This window comes from Phaenicophaeus curvirostris, chromosome 5, assembly GCF_032191515.1.
Source record: "Phaenicophaeus curvirostris isolate KB17595 chromosome 5, BPBGC_Pcur_1.0, whole genome shotgun sequence".
In the NCBI taxonomy this organism is placed as follows: Eukaryota; Metazoa; Chordata; class Aves; order Cuculiformes; family Cuculidae; genus Phaenicophaeus; species Phaenicophaeus curvirostris.
Window position 1 is genome coordinate 28,695,165 of NC_091396.1, and position 15,962 is coordinate 28,711,126.

General features: G+C 45.1%; 1 protein-coding gene across 4 annotated transcripts in view; it reads left to right on the forward strand.

Annotated features, from left to right (window-relative positions):
* The window catches only part of LRP4 (LDL receptor related protein 4), an 88,639-nt gene that overhangs the window by 62,598 nt on the left and 10,079 nt on the right, over positions 1-15,962 (forward strand). For all 4 annotated transcript variants that reach the window (XM_069857957.1, XM_069857958.1, XM_069857959.1 and 1 more), the window contains 16 exons: positions 1,661-1,766; positions 2,722-2,923; positions 3,258-3,447; positions 3,700-3,831; positions 5,950-6,090; positions 6,581-6,667; positions 6,878-7,049; positions 7,133-7,295; positions 7,541-7,766; positions 10,050-10,353; positions 10,681-10,899; positions 11,207-11,341; positions 11,540-11,648; positions 11,978-12,122; positions 12,582-12,695; positions 12,999-13,122. In XM_069857957.1, coding sequence (XP_069714058.1) covers positions 1,661-1,766; positions 2,722-2,923; positions 3,258-3,447; positions 3,700-3,831; positions 5,950-6,090; positions 6,581-6,667; positions 6,878-7,049; positions 7,133-7,295; positions 7,541-7,766; positions 10,050-10,353; positions 10,681-10,899; positions 11,207-11,341; positions 11,540-11,648; positions 11,978-12,122; positions 12,582-12,695; positions 12,999-13,122 — 2,569 coding nt within the window. The remainder of the gene's footprint in view (positions 1-1,660; positions 1,767-2,721; positions 2,924-3,257; positions 3,448-3,699; positions 3,832-5,949; positions 6,091-6,580; positions 6,668-6,877; positions 7,050-7,132; positions 7,296-7,540; positions 7,767-10,049; positions 10,354-10,680; positions 10,900-11,206; positions 11,342-11,539; positions 11,649-11,977; positions 12,123-12,581; positions 12,696-12,998; positions 13,123-15,962) is intronic.

Sequence of the window (15,962 nt, forward strand, 5' to 3'; positions counted from 1 at the left end):
AGAGCTTGTGATGGTGTACATTTATTTATCTTCCAACAATGTATCGTGGGGAGCAGTAGGTAGTATTTGGAGGATGTTCCATGCTGAAGGGTCATAGTTCAGAGAGATGCAGGGTAAATTATTCTTTTCTAGTTGTTCCCTCATGCATACGTAGATACCTTGGAGACTTAAGAAGGAGCTATCACACACCACACGCAAGACATCCAGGTGATCAGACCCAGTCAGCATGGGTTTATGAAAGGCAGGACCTGCCAAACTAACCTGATTGCCTTCTATGACAAGTTGACCCCCTTAATGGATGAGGGAAAGGCTGTGGATGTAGTGTACTAGGACTTCAGGAAAGCCTTTGACACTGTTTCTCACAATATTCTACTTGAGAAACTGGCCTCCACTGGCCTGGACAGGCACACCCTCTGCTGGGTTAAAAACTGGCTGGATGGCCAGGCCCAAAGAGTGATGGTAAATAGAGCTAAATCCAGTTGGAGGCAGTCACAAGTGGTGTTCCCTAGTGCTCAGCGTTGGGTCCAGTTCTGTTCAATATCTTTATCAATGACCTGGATGAAGGGATTGAATGTACCCATAGTAAGTTTGTGGATGACACGATGACACTAAGCTGGGAGGAAGTGTCAATCTGCTTGAGGGTTGGGAGGCTCTGCAAAGGATTCTGAACAGGCTGAATCAATGGGCTAAGGCCAACAGGATGAAGTTTAACAAGGCCAAGTGCTGAGTCCTGCACTTGGGACAAAAAAATCCCATGCAGTGCTACAGGCTTGCGGAAGAGTGGCTGGAAACCTGCCTGGAGGTGTTGGTCAACAGCCAAATGAACATGAACCAGCAGTGTGCTCAGTTGGCCAAGAAGGCCGATGGCATCTTGGCTTGTATCAGAAACAGTGTGGTCAGCAGGACCAGGGAAGTGATTCTGACCCTGTACTCAGCACTGGCGAGGCTGCACTTCAAATACTGTGTTCAGTTTTGGGCTCCTCACTACAAGAAAGACATTGAGGTTCTGGAGCATGTCCAGAGAAGAAGAACAAAACTGGTGAACGGGCTGGAGAACAAGTGCTGTGAGGAGCTGCTGAGGCAACTAGGGTTGTTTAGCCTAGAGGAGAGGAGGCTGAGGGGAAACTTGATCACTGTATACAACTCACTGAAAGGAGGTTGTGGAGAGGTGGGTGTTGGTCTCTTCCTCCAAGTGACAGGTGATAGGACAAGATGGAATGGTGTCAAGCTGCACCAGGGAAGTTTCAGATTGGACATTAGGAAAATGTTCTTCATGGAAAGGGTTATCAAGCACGGGAAGAGGCTGCCAGGGGAGATGATTGAGTCACCATCCTTGAAGGTCTTTAAAAGAAGGGTAGATGAAGTGCTTAGAGGTATGATTCAGTAGTGGACAGGTATGGTTGGACTTGATTATTTCAGAGATCTTTTCCAACCCAGGAATTCTGTGATTCGTACAGGACTCTGTACCAGTGATGACCACAGAAGTGACTTGAGAGATCTAATGGAAGTTGACGCTTTGAGCCACGTTTCTTACTTGTTTTCCAGAGATGAACAGAGATGGCTGAATGAGAAGAAGGCGTTGTTGTGTGGATGGTTTTGTCTTAGCTCTCTTGATTACGTTGTCTTTGATGTCTTCCTCATTCTCTCTTGACTTGTATAGGAACAGATCGGATAGAGGTATCCAACACAGATGGGACCATGAGAACTGTTCTAATATGGGAGAACCTAGACAGACCTAGAGATATTGTTGTGGACCCTGTTGGAGGGTGAGAGATTCTTTCTTCTTGGATAACATGGCAATTCTTGCATATCTAAAGATTCTTTGGGTTTGTGCAAATGTCTTTCTCGTGCCATTGTTCTACATTCTGACAAAGACTGAAATTAGAGAACTGATTTTGGATGCTAGTGGAACAAGATAAGCAGCGGTAATTGCTTGTTGTGCTGTAGAGCTTGCAGGAGCTGGCTGGTGTTTTCATTTGTTTATCCTGGGGACATAATGACTAAAGATCTAGTACAAAAATATTGAGAATGAGGCCATCTAGGTATTTTCTATTTCTTTATTTCACATCTATGTTGAACATGTATTCAAACTCTGCTTATCAACCAGAGTTCAGTCAGAAGGATCTCCTAAGATAAATGACTGCTGCTCTGAAGCAAGCTGTAACATTGGAGGCCTCTTGGCTTCAAAGTGCTGTCAGAGTATTGAAGGATCAACTATGCCATGGAAAGCAAACCTGAATTGAATAACAGAAACAAATGGTTTCAATAATGGATTTTGCTTCCGAATCATAAGACCTTGTGGAGCTGGGGATAGGGTAGATAGGAAGAAGTTTGCTGTCCATTGCTTTAGAAGCGTTGAAGGTCTTGAATAAAAGTGTACTGTTCTTCCCTGGAGCGGATTACTGGAAGACCAATGCAGCAGGAGTATAAAGGTCCAATAGTGGAGACTGGAGTCCACCAATTTTTAGACCTTGAACTATTATCTTGAACTTTTTTCTCTCTATTAGGCTGGCACATGGGCAGTAGAAGGTATGTGAACTGGAGTATGATCTTAGGTACATTACCAGAACTTAAGGCTGGACGTGAGTGCGATATTAGCCTGTTGTTGCTTGCTGCTAGGGCCAGAAAGCACTATGTCTCTCTTGCTCCTCTGTAATACTGCCTGGCCGTAGTGGCAGTGAAGGAGTGTGGGCGTTCACTTATGTCTGGGCTTCTGTTCAGGTTCATGTACTGGACTGACTGGGGAGCCAACCCAAAAATTGAGCGTGCTGGTATGGATGCTTCAAACCGCTTGGTGATCATTTCCTCCAACCTGACATGGCCTAATGGCTTAGCCATTGACTATGAGTCACAGCGCTTGTACTGGGCAGATGCAGGCATGAAGACTATCGAGTGTGCCAGTCTGGATGGAAGCAACAGGAGGGTAAGAAAGCCATCTTTGCGGGGGTGGAGGGGAGGCTGGGAGCCTGAAACGTAAGTCCTAGAGCACAGAGTGCCGATGGCCCCTGCCTCTCTTTCCAGTTGGAAGTGAAATCCCCAAATCAAGACATGCTGAGCTGCTTTCGCTGGGAGAGAAGAGCTCCCTTTCAGTTGCAAACTGTGTATGAGAGAATTTCCATTTGAGGGCTAACATTGCCCCATCACTTTTATTTTGCTGTGACTGTACATTATGTTGTTGAGAAGGGGGCGAGGGAAACCTCTTCCCCTTAGTGACTTCTTAGTAATGTTTTTTGGGGGTCTGGGGGTAATCTGACCAGGTGCTGATTGGGAGCAATCTGCCTCACCCCTTTGGACTTACTCTTTATGGCGAGAGAATCTACTGGACAGACTGGCAGGCCAAAAGCATCCAGAGTGCAGATAGAAGGACTGGGCAGACTCGGGAAACGCTGCAGGACAATCTGGAGAATCTTATGGATATTCATGTTTTCCACCGGCACAGGCCACCAGGTACAGAGCTCGCCCCAAGCCACACTGAGCTGAGAGCTTGCTCAGGCTCTGCTATGTGGCACAGCTCTCCTGCAAGGAGCTGACCCATCTGTCAGCCCTCGATGCCTTAAGTCTCTGAGTGGAATATGAAAGCATGAGAATAACCCTCAGTTTGGTATTTAAGGGCATTCTAGAATGCATTTCTGTAGCTGTTGCACCCCTTTTTTGTGCCTATGTTACTGGCTTATGGATTTCTCATCCTCCTTCCCATAGTACATACAGCGTGTGAAGTTCACAACGGGGGCTGCAGTCACCTGTGCCTTTTGGCACCCCTTCCAAAAGGTTATAGCTGTACCTGCCCTACTGGGATCAACCTGCAGTCTGATGGCAAGACCTGCTCCCCTGGTGAGTCTTCTCTGTAGGATCCTCATTGCGGTTTTGTATCACAGCTATATTTTGCTTGTGCTTTGTTAGAGAAGAGAATTCATTTTTATGTTCTTATCTGCTTTACCCTTTGAAAACTCATTTGATACCTGTGCTGTCAATCTGAGTGGGAATTACTGTGAAGAAGCTTGCTGGTAGCTGGATGATACAGAAGAGATTTTTATTGAAATCATGTTTAGCAACTAAACTGATGTCACATTTTTCCCTGCGCTTTGCCCTAATCTTGAAGTAGATTCTTTTTTAACTACAAGGTACTATATTCTTTAATAGCTCTGTACACGCTCCTCCCATGAACCTTCCTTTTGAGGACTGTGGAAGGCACTCTGCTTCAGGCCACAGTACATCCAATTTTTCTCCTTAGCAGCCAAAACCTGACTCCTATTTCCCATCTCCCATGTGCATTAGTAGAAGCAGCTCTTCTATGAGTGCATTCCTTTTCAACTGGGATGTAAAGAAGGACTCAATAATGCTCAGTAAACTTTTGTGCCCAGAATCCCCAGAAGCTGAGATCTGCCTGAGGCTTCACCTTTTTCACTGAAGTGAGTGTCATCTCCAGAATGTTCAATAAATTACAGAATCATAGAATCACTAGGTTGGAAAAGACCCACAGGATCATCAAGTCCAACGATTCTGATCAACTACTAAACCATGCCCCTCAGCACCTCAACCACCTGTCTTTTAAATACCTCCAGGGAAGGTGACTGAACCGCCTCCCTGGGCAGCCTCTGCCAGTGCCCAGTGACCCTTTCCATGATTTTTTTTTTCCTGATGTCCAGCCTGAACCTCCCCCGGCGGAGCTTGAGGCTATTCCCTCTTGTCCTGTCACCTGTCACTTGGGAAAAGAGGCCAGCACCCTCCTCTCTACAACCTCCTTTCAGCTAGTTATAGAGAGCAATAAGGTCTCCGCTCAGTCTTCTCTTCTCTAGGCTAAACAACTCCAGTTCCCTCAGCCACTCCTCATAAGACTTGTTATCCAGCCCCTTCACCAGCTTCTTTGCTCTTCTCTGAACAAGCTCCAGAGCCTCAACATCCTTCTTGTGGTGAGGGGCCCAGAACTGAACACAGGATTCAAGGAGCAGTTTCACCAGTGCCGAGTACAGAGGGAGAATAACCTCCCTGGACCTGCTGGTCACACCATTTCTGATACAAGCCAAGATGCCATTGGCCTTCTTGGCCACCTGGGCACACTGCTGGCTCGTGTTCAGTCGGCTGTCAACCAACACCCCCAGGTCCCTCTCCTCCAGGCAGCTCTCTAGCCAGACTTCTTCTAGTCTGTAGCACTGCACAGGGTTGTTGTGCCCCAAGTGCAGGAGCCAGCATTTGGCCTTGTTAAACCTCATGCCATTGGTCTCAGCCCAGCGGTCCAGCCTGTTCAGATCCCTTTGCAGAGCCTCCCTACCCTCCAGCAGATCAACACTTCCACCCAGCTTAGTGTCGCCCGCAAACTTGCTAAGGGTGCACTCAATGCCTTCATCCAGGTCATTGATAAAGACATTGAACAGGGCTAGACCCAGCACTGAGCCCTGGGGAACCCCACTTGTCACTGGCCTCCAGCTGGATTTCACACCATTTACCACCACTCTCTGGGCCCGGCCCTCCAACCAGTTTTCCACCCAGGAGAGTGTGCGCCTGTCCAGGCCAGAGGCTGACAGTTTCCGAAGCAGAATGCTGTGAGAAACTGTGTCAAAGGCTTTAATGAAGTCCAGGAAGACCACATCCACAGCCTTTCCCTCATCCAGCAGCCGAGTCACTTTGTCATAGAAGGCGATCGGGTTAGTTTGGCAAGACCTGCCTTTCGTGAACCTGTGTTGACTGGGCCTGATCGCCCGGTTTTCTTGCATGTGCTTCATGATAGCACTCCAGATCACCTGCTCCATGACTTTCCCTGGCACTGAGGTCAGACTGGCAGGCCTGTAGTTTCCTGGGTCCTCCCTCTGACCCTTCCTGTAGATGGGCACAACATTAGCTAATCTCTAGTCCAGTGGAACTTCCCCAGTCAGCCAACTTATACCTACATTACACCTACATTTGACTGAACTTGTTCCTCACTGACATATGTCCATTTTCAATTCGCTGCAGGAATGACTAGCTTTTTGATCTTCGCCAGAAGGACTGACATCCGGATGGTCTCTCTGGATATTCCCTACTTTGCAGATGTTGTTGTCTCAGTCAATGTCACCATGAAGAACACCATTGCAATTGGAGTGGATCCTCGTGAAGGTCTGTTTGTTTGAGAGGCGACAAGTGACTTCCTATCTCAATGTCTGAGTAAAGACCCAGGCACAGACCTTGCTGAGGCCTTTTACAGCTGTAGAGTTGAGACTCTTAAACATTTGGTGCTGTGCTGGATGTAAGCCCACTGTTGTACAATAAGGTAGATGATCCAATTGCTGTCCTTGGGAACGTTTTGAGATATTAGATGTGGGACTTTGTACTACTAGCTGATAATATATTATGTGTCCTCTGTCCTTGTGTAAAGTGTAGAGTGCCAGTGCACCTACATATTGGGAGGAGGATTGGAAAAAGATAATTTGCCCTGTTTTATCACTATAGTTTAATATTCCTGTGCTCCTGTTATTTCTGGTTGGTCGGATCTGTTTTGAATGGTATAGTTTATTTAGTCAGAGACCTGGTTTGCTGTTTGGTTGTTGGAGTTTGTTTTGGTTTGATTGTGTTGTGGCTTTAAGTTTCATTTTCTTCTTCCGCTCAGGAAAGGTTTACTGGTCAGACAGCACACTGCGGAAAATCAGCCGGGTTGCCCTTGATGGCTCACAATTTGAGGACATCATCACTACAGGTAAGAGAGATTTTGGCCTGGGAGCCTCTCCTCTCCATGCATCATGTAAAGAGAGATTCTCTGGTGCCCTTTGTAGAATAATCTCTAAATGTTTGGTGGAAGGGCAAGCAAAGTCTAAAGCAACAGCCTGGTTGCACAAGAGCAACACCAGAAGTTCCTGACAAACTGGGGAGGATGAGCATTGACCAATAAACCTTGCTGTTTTCTCAGGTCTGTTGACTACAGATGGGCTGGCTGTGGATGCTATTGGCAGGAAGATATATTGGACAGATACAGGAACAAACCGGATTGAAGTGGGCAACCTTGATGGCTCCATGAGGAAAGTGTTGGTCTGGCAGAACCTGGACAGCCCTCGAGCAATAGCTTTATACCATGAGATGGGGTTAGTGTCGTCAAGAGGCTAGCCAGGGTTTAGGACAGGACTTCTGACCTCTGTTTCCCTAATACTTGCTGTCTTTTCCCCAGCTATATGTATTGGACGGACTGGGGTGAGAATGCCAAGCTGGAACGCTCTGGAATGGATGGGTCTGGACGTGCGGTGTTGATCAGCAACAACCTGGGCTGGCCTAATGGTCTGGCAGTGGATAAGGCTGGGTCCCAGCTGCTCTGGGCTGATGCACACACTGAGGTCTGATTCTGTTCTTCAGCATTGTTTGTCGTTTGGTCTTTGGTAGCCTGAAGGCTGTTTTGAAGCTCTTGCTCAAGCTATCAAAAGAACAAGGGGAACATAAGCTTTTCTGAGAGTAGGGGCTATTGGGGGGGTGGACTTGAATAATATAATTTGCTTAGGCTCTATACCCACTTGGTATCGTAATTGCTAGCAAGAGGATCAGTGTTTTGATTGTGGGGGCTGATGTTTACTTCTTTCTTCAGCGGATTGAGGCTGCAGATCTCAATGGTGCTAACCGCCGCACCCTGCTGTCTCCAGTGCAACATCCCTATGGCCTCACTTTGCTGGACTCTTACATCTACTGGACTGACTGGCAAACTCGCAGCATTCACAGGGCTGACAAGGACACTGGTGCCAATGTCATTTTGGTGAGGGCAAACCTGCCTGGCCTCATGGACATTCAAGCTATTGATAGGGCACGGCCTCTGGGTGAGTTGCTAGTCTGCACCCAAGTCAGTGGGTGTCTGGGTAACTAGGGAAGCCCTTCAGAGCTGTCATTGAGAAGAGTCCTTCGCTGTTAAGCATGTATGCTATAGAATAACTTTTCAAGAATCGGCTTCTTTCTTCTTTCCTGTAGTTTAGTTATTTTCGTACTTCTCCCTGTTTACCCAGCTTGATAGGTCTGGTGTTTGTTCACTACTGCATGCCTTTTGACCCTCCCTCCCCCGTCATCTCATTTCTTTCACGAGATTGCACTGATAACCTCATTCTCACACACATCAGAGACACTTTTTTAGGAGAACTCAATGAGTCTTGCGCTATTAGGCTTCACCAGAGTGTACTGGCATTGGATGATTTCCCTTTTATAACTCCAAAAGGCCCTAATTTCTCATAAGCTGGTTGCTGAAACCTTATTTCAGGTTCTAGTCTGTTTTTTTTTTTTTTATCCCAACCATTGCAAACTTCATCTTCCTGTCTGCCACTTGCCTCTACAAAATCTCTGCTTCTTTAGTTGCTCTTACTATATCGAGTCTCCCACTCTTCTATACCAGAGTCAGATTCCTTAGATTGCTCTTTGGTATCCTATACAGTGCCATCTTGCCTCCTTGAGTGATATCAAGAAGAAGAGAAATGTTTAAGGGCTCTGGAAGAAGGGACAGGCCTCTTGGGTGGACTACAGGAGGGAAGTGAGATTGTGTAGACAAAAAATCAGAAGGGCTAAGGCTCAACTAGAAATCAGATTGGCAAAGTCTGTGAAAGATAACAAAAAGTCCTTCTATAAATATATAAATAATAAAAGGAGGACTAGGGAGACCATACAGTCCCTACTGGACACAGAAGGACAGTGACAGGGGATGAGGAAAAGGCTGAGGTACTTAATGCCTTCTTTGCCTCAGTCTTTAATTGTAAAGAAAGTCGTTCTGTCTGTGTACTAACCCAGGAGCTAGAGGAGCAAAATGAGGCTCCCATGATCCAAGAGGAGGTGGTCAGAGCCTTGCTAGCCCGACTAGACACCCACAAGTCTATGGGGCCAGATGGGATTCATCCAAGGGTATTAAAGGAGCTGGGGGATGTGCTGGCCAAACCCCTTTCCATCATCTTCCAACAGTCCTGGAAGACTGGGGAGGTCCCACTGGACTGGAGGCTGGCTGATGTTGTGCCCATCTACAAGAAGGGTCATAGGGAGGACCCAGGAAACTACAGGCCTGTCAGTCTGACCTCAGTGCCAGGGAAAGTCATGGAGCATGGTGTTCAGGCTGGACATCAGAAAAAAAAAAAATCATGGAAAGGGTCATTGGGCATTGGCAGAGGCTGCCCAGAGAGGTGGTTGATTCACCTTCCCTGGAGTTGTTTAAGGCATGGGTGGATGAGGTGCTAAGGGGCATGGTTTAGAGTTTGATAGGAATGGTTGGACTTGATGATCCTCTGGGTCTCTTCCAACCCGGTGATTCTATGATTCCATGATTCCTCGTTCTTCAGTAGGAGTTGTTGCTTTATGCTGTGGCTTCATTTCAGTGGAATTTCCCCAACACATACTTCTACAGAAAACTGCGCTGCTTCTCCTGTGGCTACAAACAACAACGTTACTCTTGACAGTATAACATAAAGCTAACCAAAATTCTAGCCGTCATATCTCTGTTGTCTTCTTCCCACTCCCTGCACCTGTCTTCTGGGCTTATCCTCTCCTAATGAATATATGCTGGGATTCTTTTCTTTTTTTTTTCTTTCTCTCTTTTTTTTTTTTTTAAAGAAAGTTATGACCCTAATACGTCAGGCACTTTCAGCAGGCTTCTCTGATGCCTTTGTTTACTTGCCACTGTGTGTAGCTAAGTTGAAACAGAAGCTTCTTTGTCAGCCTGGCCTCTGGTGCATTGTCACGCTGCTTCCCCGCAGGGTTGGATCTTTCTGCCAGCATTACTATTCGCAGCAATAATAAAGCTAAACTGCAGTTGTGTAGTATCTATCAGTATTTGACTGTTCCTTTTTCCATGGGAAAACTATGATTAGCAAGGAATGCAGATGAAGATTTTACTCCTACTGCTCCCCCTTCTGTGCATTCCTGTTCTCCTTGCCCAACCATGCCCAAAACCACCATGAGTCTTGGAGGGGAGGGAGGCAGTCTGTACGAAAGGCTGTAGATTCCCAGGAAGGCAGGGATGGTAAGGATGAACTCAGCCGCTAGCAAGCTGTGCTTTTATGTAGCCTTTAAAGTAAAGCTTCGGTCTGTGAGACCACACTGATTCTTAAACTATGCTTTCCCTATTTCTAAAGGCTTCAACAAATGTGGAATTCGTAATGGTGGCTGCTCCCACCTTTGCTTGCCTCACCCCACTGGCTTCTCCTGTGCCTGCCCCACTGGCATCCAGCTGAAGAAAGATGACCAGACGTGTGACTCTTCTCCAGAGACCTACCTACTTTTCTCTAGCCGTGCCTCCATCCGTCGTATCTCACTGGACACCAGTGACCACACAGATGTGCACATACCTGTCCCCGAGCTTAACAATGTCATTTCTCTGGACTACGATAGTGTAGATGGCAAGATTTACTACACAGATGTATTTCTTGATGTCATCAGGTGAGTGCGAGTCATCTGCTTGGCCAGTGCCCAGGTCACCCAGCTGGTTGTGCCACTGCAGGCTGTGAAGTGTGCCAATAAGTTGAGGAGGCTGAGATGGTGGTAATACACCCCTACCTACACCTTGTATTTGGTACGCAGCATCATATGTATCGCTAAACTAAATACTGAAGGTGTGTTTAGCCTGATGAAGACTGTGGGGAAAAAGTTATTAGAGAGATAGCAGTATAGAGTGGCCCTGTGGTTATGGGGATCACGCATGGAGATGTGAAGACTTTCCAGGAGCTACCTGTTTCTCACTACCATTTATCATTGATTTCCATCCAGGCGGTCTGATCTAAATGGCAGTAACATGGAAACTGTTATTGGCCAGGGTCTGAAGACAACAGATGGCCTGGCAGTGGACTGGGTTGCCAGGAACCTCTACTGGACAGACACAGGACGCAATACCATAGAAGTAGCTCGACTGGATGGAAGCTCCAGGAAAGTGCTGATCAATACCAGCCTGGATGAGCCCCGAGCCATTGCTGTCTTTCCCAAGAAGGGGTAGGTATGAAGTATTGGTGGGACTGGGAGAAGGGCTGTGCAGAGGCAGATGGGAAGAGGAGCTTGTTGGGAAGAAGAGATGTGCTGTGTGACTCTGCAGGTACCAACAAGGGGCTGACTCAGAGTGACAGGTGTAATCACATGGACAGTGTATTTGAATATGGGGCAGATAGATGGGAGAAGCAAGCTACAGACCACGTGATCTTTTTTAAACCTGAAGAATCTGCCGGTTTAGTTCATAACTAGAACTTTCATTAGGGTAAATGAAATGTTCTTTTCTTCTTATACTTGCCTTTTATCTCTTCAGGTACCTCTTCTGGACAGATTGGGGTCAGGTTGCTAAAATTGAACGGGCAAACTTGGATGGCTCTGAACGTAAAGTCCTGATTAACACTGACCTAGGATGGCCCAATGGATTGACATTGGATTATGACACCAGGAGGTCAGTGAAAGATGGTTTCGCACTTGCATAGGTTTAAGGGGTATAATTATTTTTTCTAGCCCTAATAGCTTGGGTTATTGGAGTAGAGTTCTGTGTTTTGATGTTTTTTCTTTTATCCGATCCACCTTGGCTAGTGGCTGACTGGAGAGTGAAGAATGATTGTATAGATGAAGTTCATCTCTTTCCCTGTTCCTCCAGGATTTACTGGGTGGATGCGCATCTTGATCGCATAGAGAGTTGTGATCTCAATGGGAAGCTACGGCAAGTGTTGGTCAGCCAGGTGTCGCATCCTTTTGCACTGACACAGGTGAGATCTTCCTGCGCCCACTTTTCTCCCTGGTGTATTGATGAGATTGGACAGTGGAGCCTGCGAACAGGGAAAAGTTACAGTCAGGGAGACCAGGACGGCAGAGGGGATAGTAATTAATTCTGCTGTGGAACTAAAAAAGGAAGTTTGTCTGAACTCCTGTGGGAGTTCTGTAAACAGTCTTCCTTATGATAAGAGGAGAAGGAGTTGAAAAGGCCTTTGGAGCCTTCTGCCGCTGGGATGTGTGTTTTGTGGGTACTCTGTGTCTGCATGGCTAAACATGCTAATGGCTATGATTTTTCTTTGCTTTGGTCTTTCTCCCTGAGCAGCAAGATAGGTGGATATACTGGACTGACTGGCAAACCAAATCTATCCAGAGAGTGGACAAATACTCTGGGCGGAACAAAGAGACAGTCCTGGCCAATGTTGAGGGACTGATGGATATCATTGTGGTATCTCCTCAGAGACAGACAGGTAAATAGGAGGACCTTGATTGAGGCAAGTGCTAGTTGGAGACAAAAGGAACTCTGAAACCACCATGCTACTGTAGATGTCAAGCATCCTTTCTCATACTCAGACTGTGAGTTCTTCGTCTGCCTGTGACATTTCAGTCAAATACGTCTTAACGGTGTTCCATTACAGCTTTGATTAGTAAATGTCATTTTCTGTGTTGTTCATCTGACATTGGGTTGACTGTGTTGACGGGACTGTGTTGACTGGGCTCCTAATGATTTCCACTGTCTTCCTTTCAAGACTACCGATGTCTGGGTATTGTCATCACTTTGTTAGAAGTCAGGTGAAGGGTACATGCCAGAGCGTAGTAATTTGCTGGATTTCTAGGAAGTATCTCTGGCTAAGCAGCAAAAAGCTTGTTGCTCTAAGCTCCTACCTGGTCGTCTGCAATGTACTGAGAAAATTGCTTGTTCCTTTCAGGTACTAATGCTTGTGGAGTGAACAATGGAGGCTGCACTCACCTCTGCTTTGCCAGGGCTTCTGACTTTGTCTGCGCATGTCCAGATGAACCAGATGGGCGGCCCTGTTCTACTAGTGAGTTTACTGAGCTTCACTTGGGTAGCAGCTTTCATAGTGAGCCCTTGCCACTACTTATGTAGTGGCAGTGTCAACCAGAGCATTGGAAGCTCTCCGGTCTGTGAAAACTTATGCAGTCATATACTGGAAGTAAGGTAGTTGTGAGGGACAGAGCCTTCTTCTGTCCTTTCTATTGACAGACTGAGTTGAAGATGGGGAAGCTGCTCATATAGGACATTTCAGAAACTCCCAGTAGATTACCAGAGTTGTTCATCTGTTCCACAAAGCCGAGGTCCTGCTTATTTTGCTCTGTTGTTCTAGTTCCTGGTGTGGTGCCCCCTGGTCCTAAACCCACCAGTGTAAGTGAGAGAAGTCAGACGCCACCTGGCAGAGCAGACACCTCAACAACCAAACTTCTCACGTCTCTGGAAGCAGTGGAAGGAAAGTAAGTGTTTTGGTTCTCTTGGAATTGGGGTGTGAAAGTCACAGCTTGTGCAAGGTGGAACGTGCAAGCCCCCTCTAGTTCTTGTCATCCAAATGTACCTCTCCCTAGCCAAGAGAAGCTATTCTAGCTCCACAATTCATTTACATAGTGGCAAAAACCATTTTAACAAAGAATATAAAGTACTGTTGAGCTTGCAAGAGTTGCAGAGATCTTTCTTGTCTGTTCTGTTGAAATGTGTTGGGGTGTATTAAACAGACATGGACTGTGCTTTCATTTCAAGCTAAGACCAAGTTTATTGTTACAACCTCATCTTTATACCTTAGTGAAATGTCAAGAACAGACCTGCAAGTCCTTCATGAAAATTTCCACAGCTGTTCTTCTCCTTCTCAGCTCCTCGTGACCACTGTTATTGTTTCTATGCCTTCTTGGTTTTGCCACTGATGTTGAATTTTCTCAGGCTGGAGGCTAGCTGGTTATCAAAACTCTCTGCAGTTTTATCTCCAGAGGCTCTGCAGCATTCATGGTCATTTTTGCTCAGCATCTCTTCTGATATCTCCCCCTTTTTTGTTTTCATGAACTACTAATATTTGTCTTAACACTCTATCAATCAAGCTCTACACTAAATTAATTAAGCAAGGCACACAAATCATTATGCTAGAAAAAAATCAAGTAAAATCTTAAAAGCTATCATGGCCATTTTTATAATCGGAGGTCCAATTCCAACAAAAAATCCTGCACATGTATTCCACTCATTCTGTATTTGCAATTCTTCTGTTAAATATTGTAAGGTGTTAATGCTTTAATGTATAAATTCTGAATGATCTGATAAATATGCCAAAACACTAGATAAAACTGCGAATGAGGCATTTGTTTGATGACGGTGAGCCAAAATGTGGTTTAAAATCATAGAAACATTCAGAGTTAATCATATGAATTTGCCTAATGTACATGGGCCTTCTGAAATACAGGAAGGAATACCTGCCCGTGCTCTTATCTCCTCAAATAAAGTACAATTCTCTTGGTGATTGCAGGGAGATGTTGTTGGATTTGGATATATCTGCAGATATGTAATTATATCATATAAAATCACTTCAACACACACTAAGTAAAGAATTAACATTTTATATAAGAGTTACAATTTTGCTTATATAACTAAAATATTTACTAAAATCTACTTTTATCACACCTAATAAAGAACATCGTCTGTCCGCAAACTTACTAAACAGGTGATAAATAGATTGGTTGGAGTTGCTACCGACAAACACAATAAATCTTGCTGTGCTGCATTGGCTAGGGTTACCCAGATGTTTCTTGGGATTGTGCGGAGATCCATGGAATGGTGGTTGCTCAACATGAAATTTCCACAATTATTGCAATGCAGGTCGCACACATCTTGCTGACATCCATTGCAGTCCATGATCTGTAGAAACACAAGCATACCCTTGCCCCCACGTTATTAATGGCCATGGACCTTCCCATTGTCTTGTTTCTAAGTTATGTATCATTACTTTAGCTTTACTCATGATATCATTTGATTTCATGATAAAATGTCGCTCTATCGGGGGAATATTGTCTTGGCAACGATTTAAAAAATTTAGAACATACATAGCTTTTAATAGTCTCTCTTGGGGGGCGTATCCCATGCTCCCCCTTTTTTGTTTTAACGAATTTTTTAATGTACCATGAGCTTGTTCAACTATGACTTGCCCTGTCGGTGAGCGAGGCCCGTGACATGTGTGATTCCCCATTGTAGAAAAAAGGATTTTGTTATATTAGAAACATATCCTGGGCCAATGTCTGTTTTTACCTGTGTGAATTTGCCATTTCCTTTAAAGATTCCCCTGTATATGCTGTTGCCCATATTGCAGTTGAATACCTGTCAATCTAAACGTACATATCTCAATCTTCCAAATTCAGGTATGTGAATAATATCTTTTTGCCAAATTTGTAAAGCGCTTAATCCCCTCAGGTTGGCTCCTCTAGGCTGTAATGGTGTTATTTGTTTATAATCTGGGCATATTTTATTACGTTCTGGGCTAATTCTAATGAAATTTTAAGTTGCCTACATAGTGCCTTGGCAGGCTGATGATAAGATTGTGTGACATTAGTGCTTGTTGAATAATATTGGTAGTGGGCTTTGGACTGGCCCTGCTGTCAGTCTGTCTGCTGTTCTGTTCCCTTCAGCTGTAAATCCAGGCAGTGATGTGTGACTCCAAACGTGCATCATGTAAAGTTCTGCTCTTCTAGCTGTGACTTGAAACCATAACTGCTTTAACATTTAAAAGCAATCACTCATTGTTTATCTGTTTTAACCATCCTCTTTCTATATGTTGCACTACTCCGGCTACATTTTGTGAATCTGTAACTAAATTAAAGGGACTACAATGCCATTCAAAGGTTTAGCACTGCGTATAATTCCACTATTAGTGTTGATCCTTCTGCTATATAAACTACACTTTATTTGCCCACTGTCCATTTTCTTTCCATGTTAGTACTGCTCTTCTGTTTTTCCTGAGCCATCAGTAAATATTGTAGGGCCGTCAACAAGTCACTCTCTACATAAGGGCTTCTGTTCTATTTGTAATGTTTGCAGAGAGGAAAACAATTTATGACTCAGTAAGTGGATATCAATACTTCCTGGATAATCTGTTAGAGCTACCTGTAAATTCAAAATATTTGCCGTGCATCACTTAGCATTTTCTTTTGTCATTGGGCTATAAATGATTGTTGGGTCCTGGCCTAATAACTGAATGCTTCTTTTTCTTCCCTTGGTGATTATCGTTGTAATCATTTCAAGTCTAGTTACTATTGGTTTTGGGGGTTAGTGTGGCAAAATATCA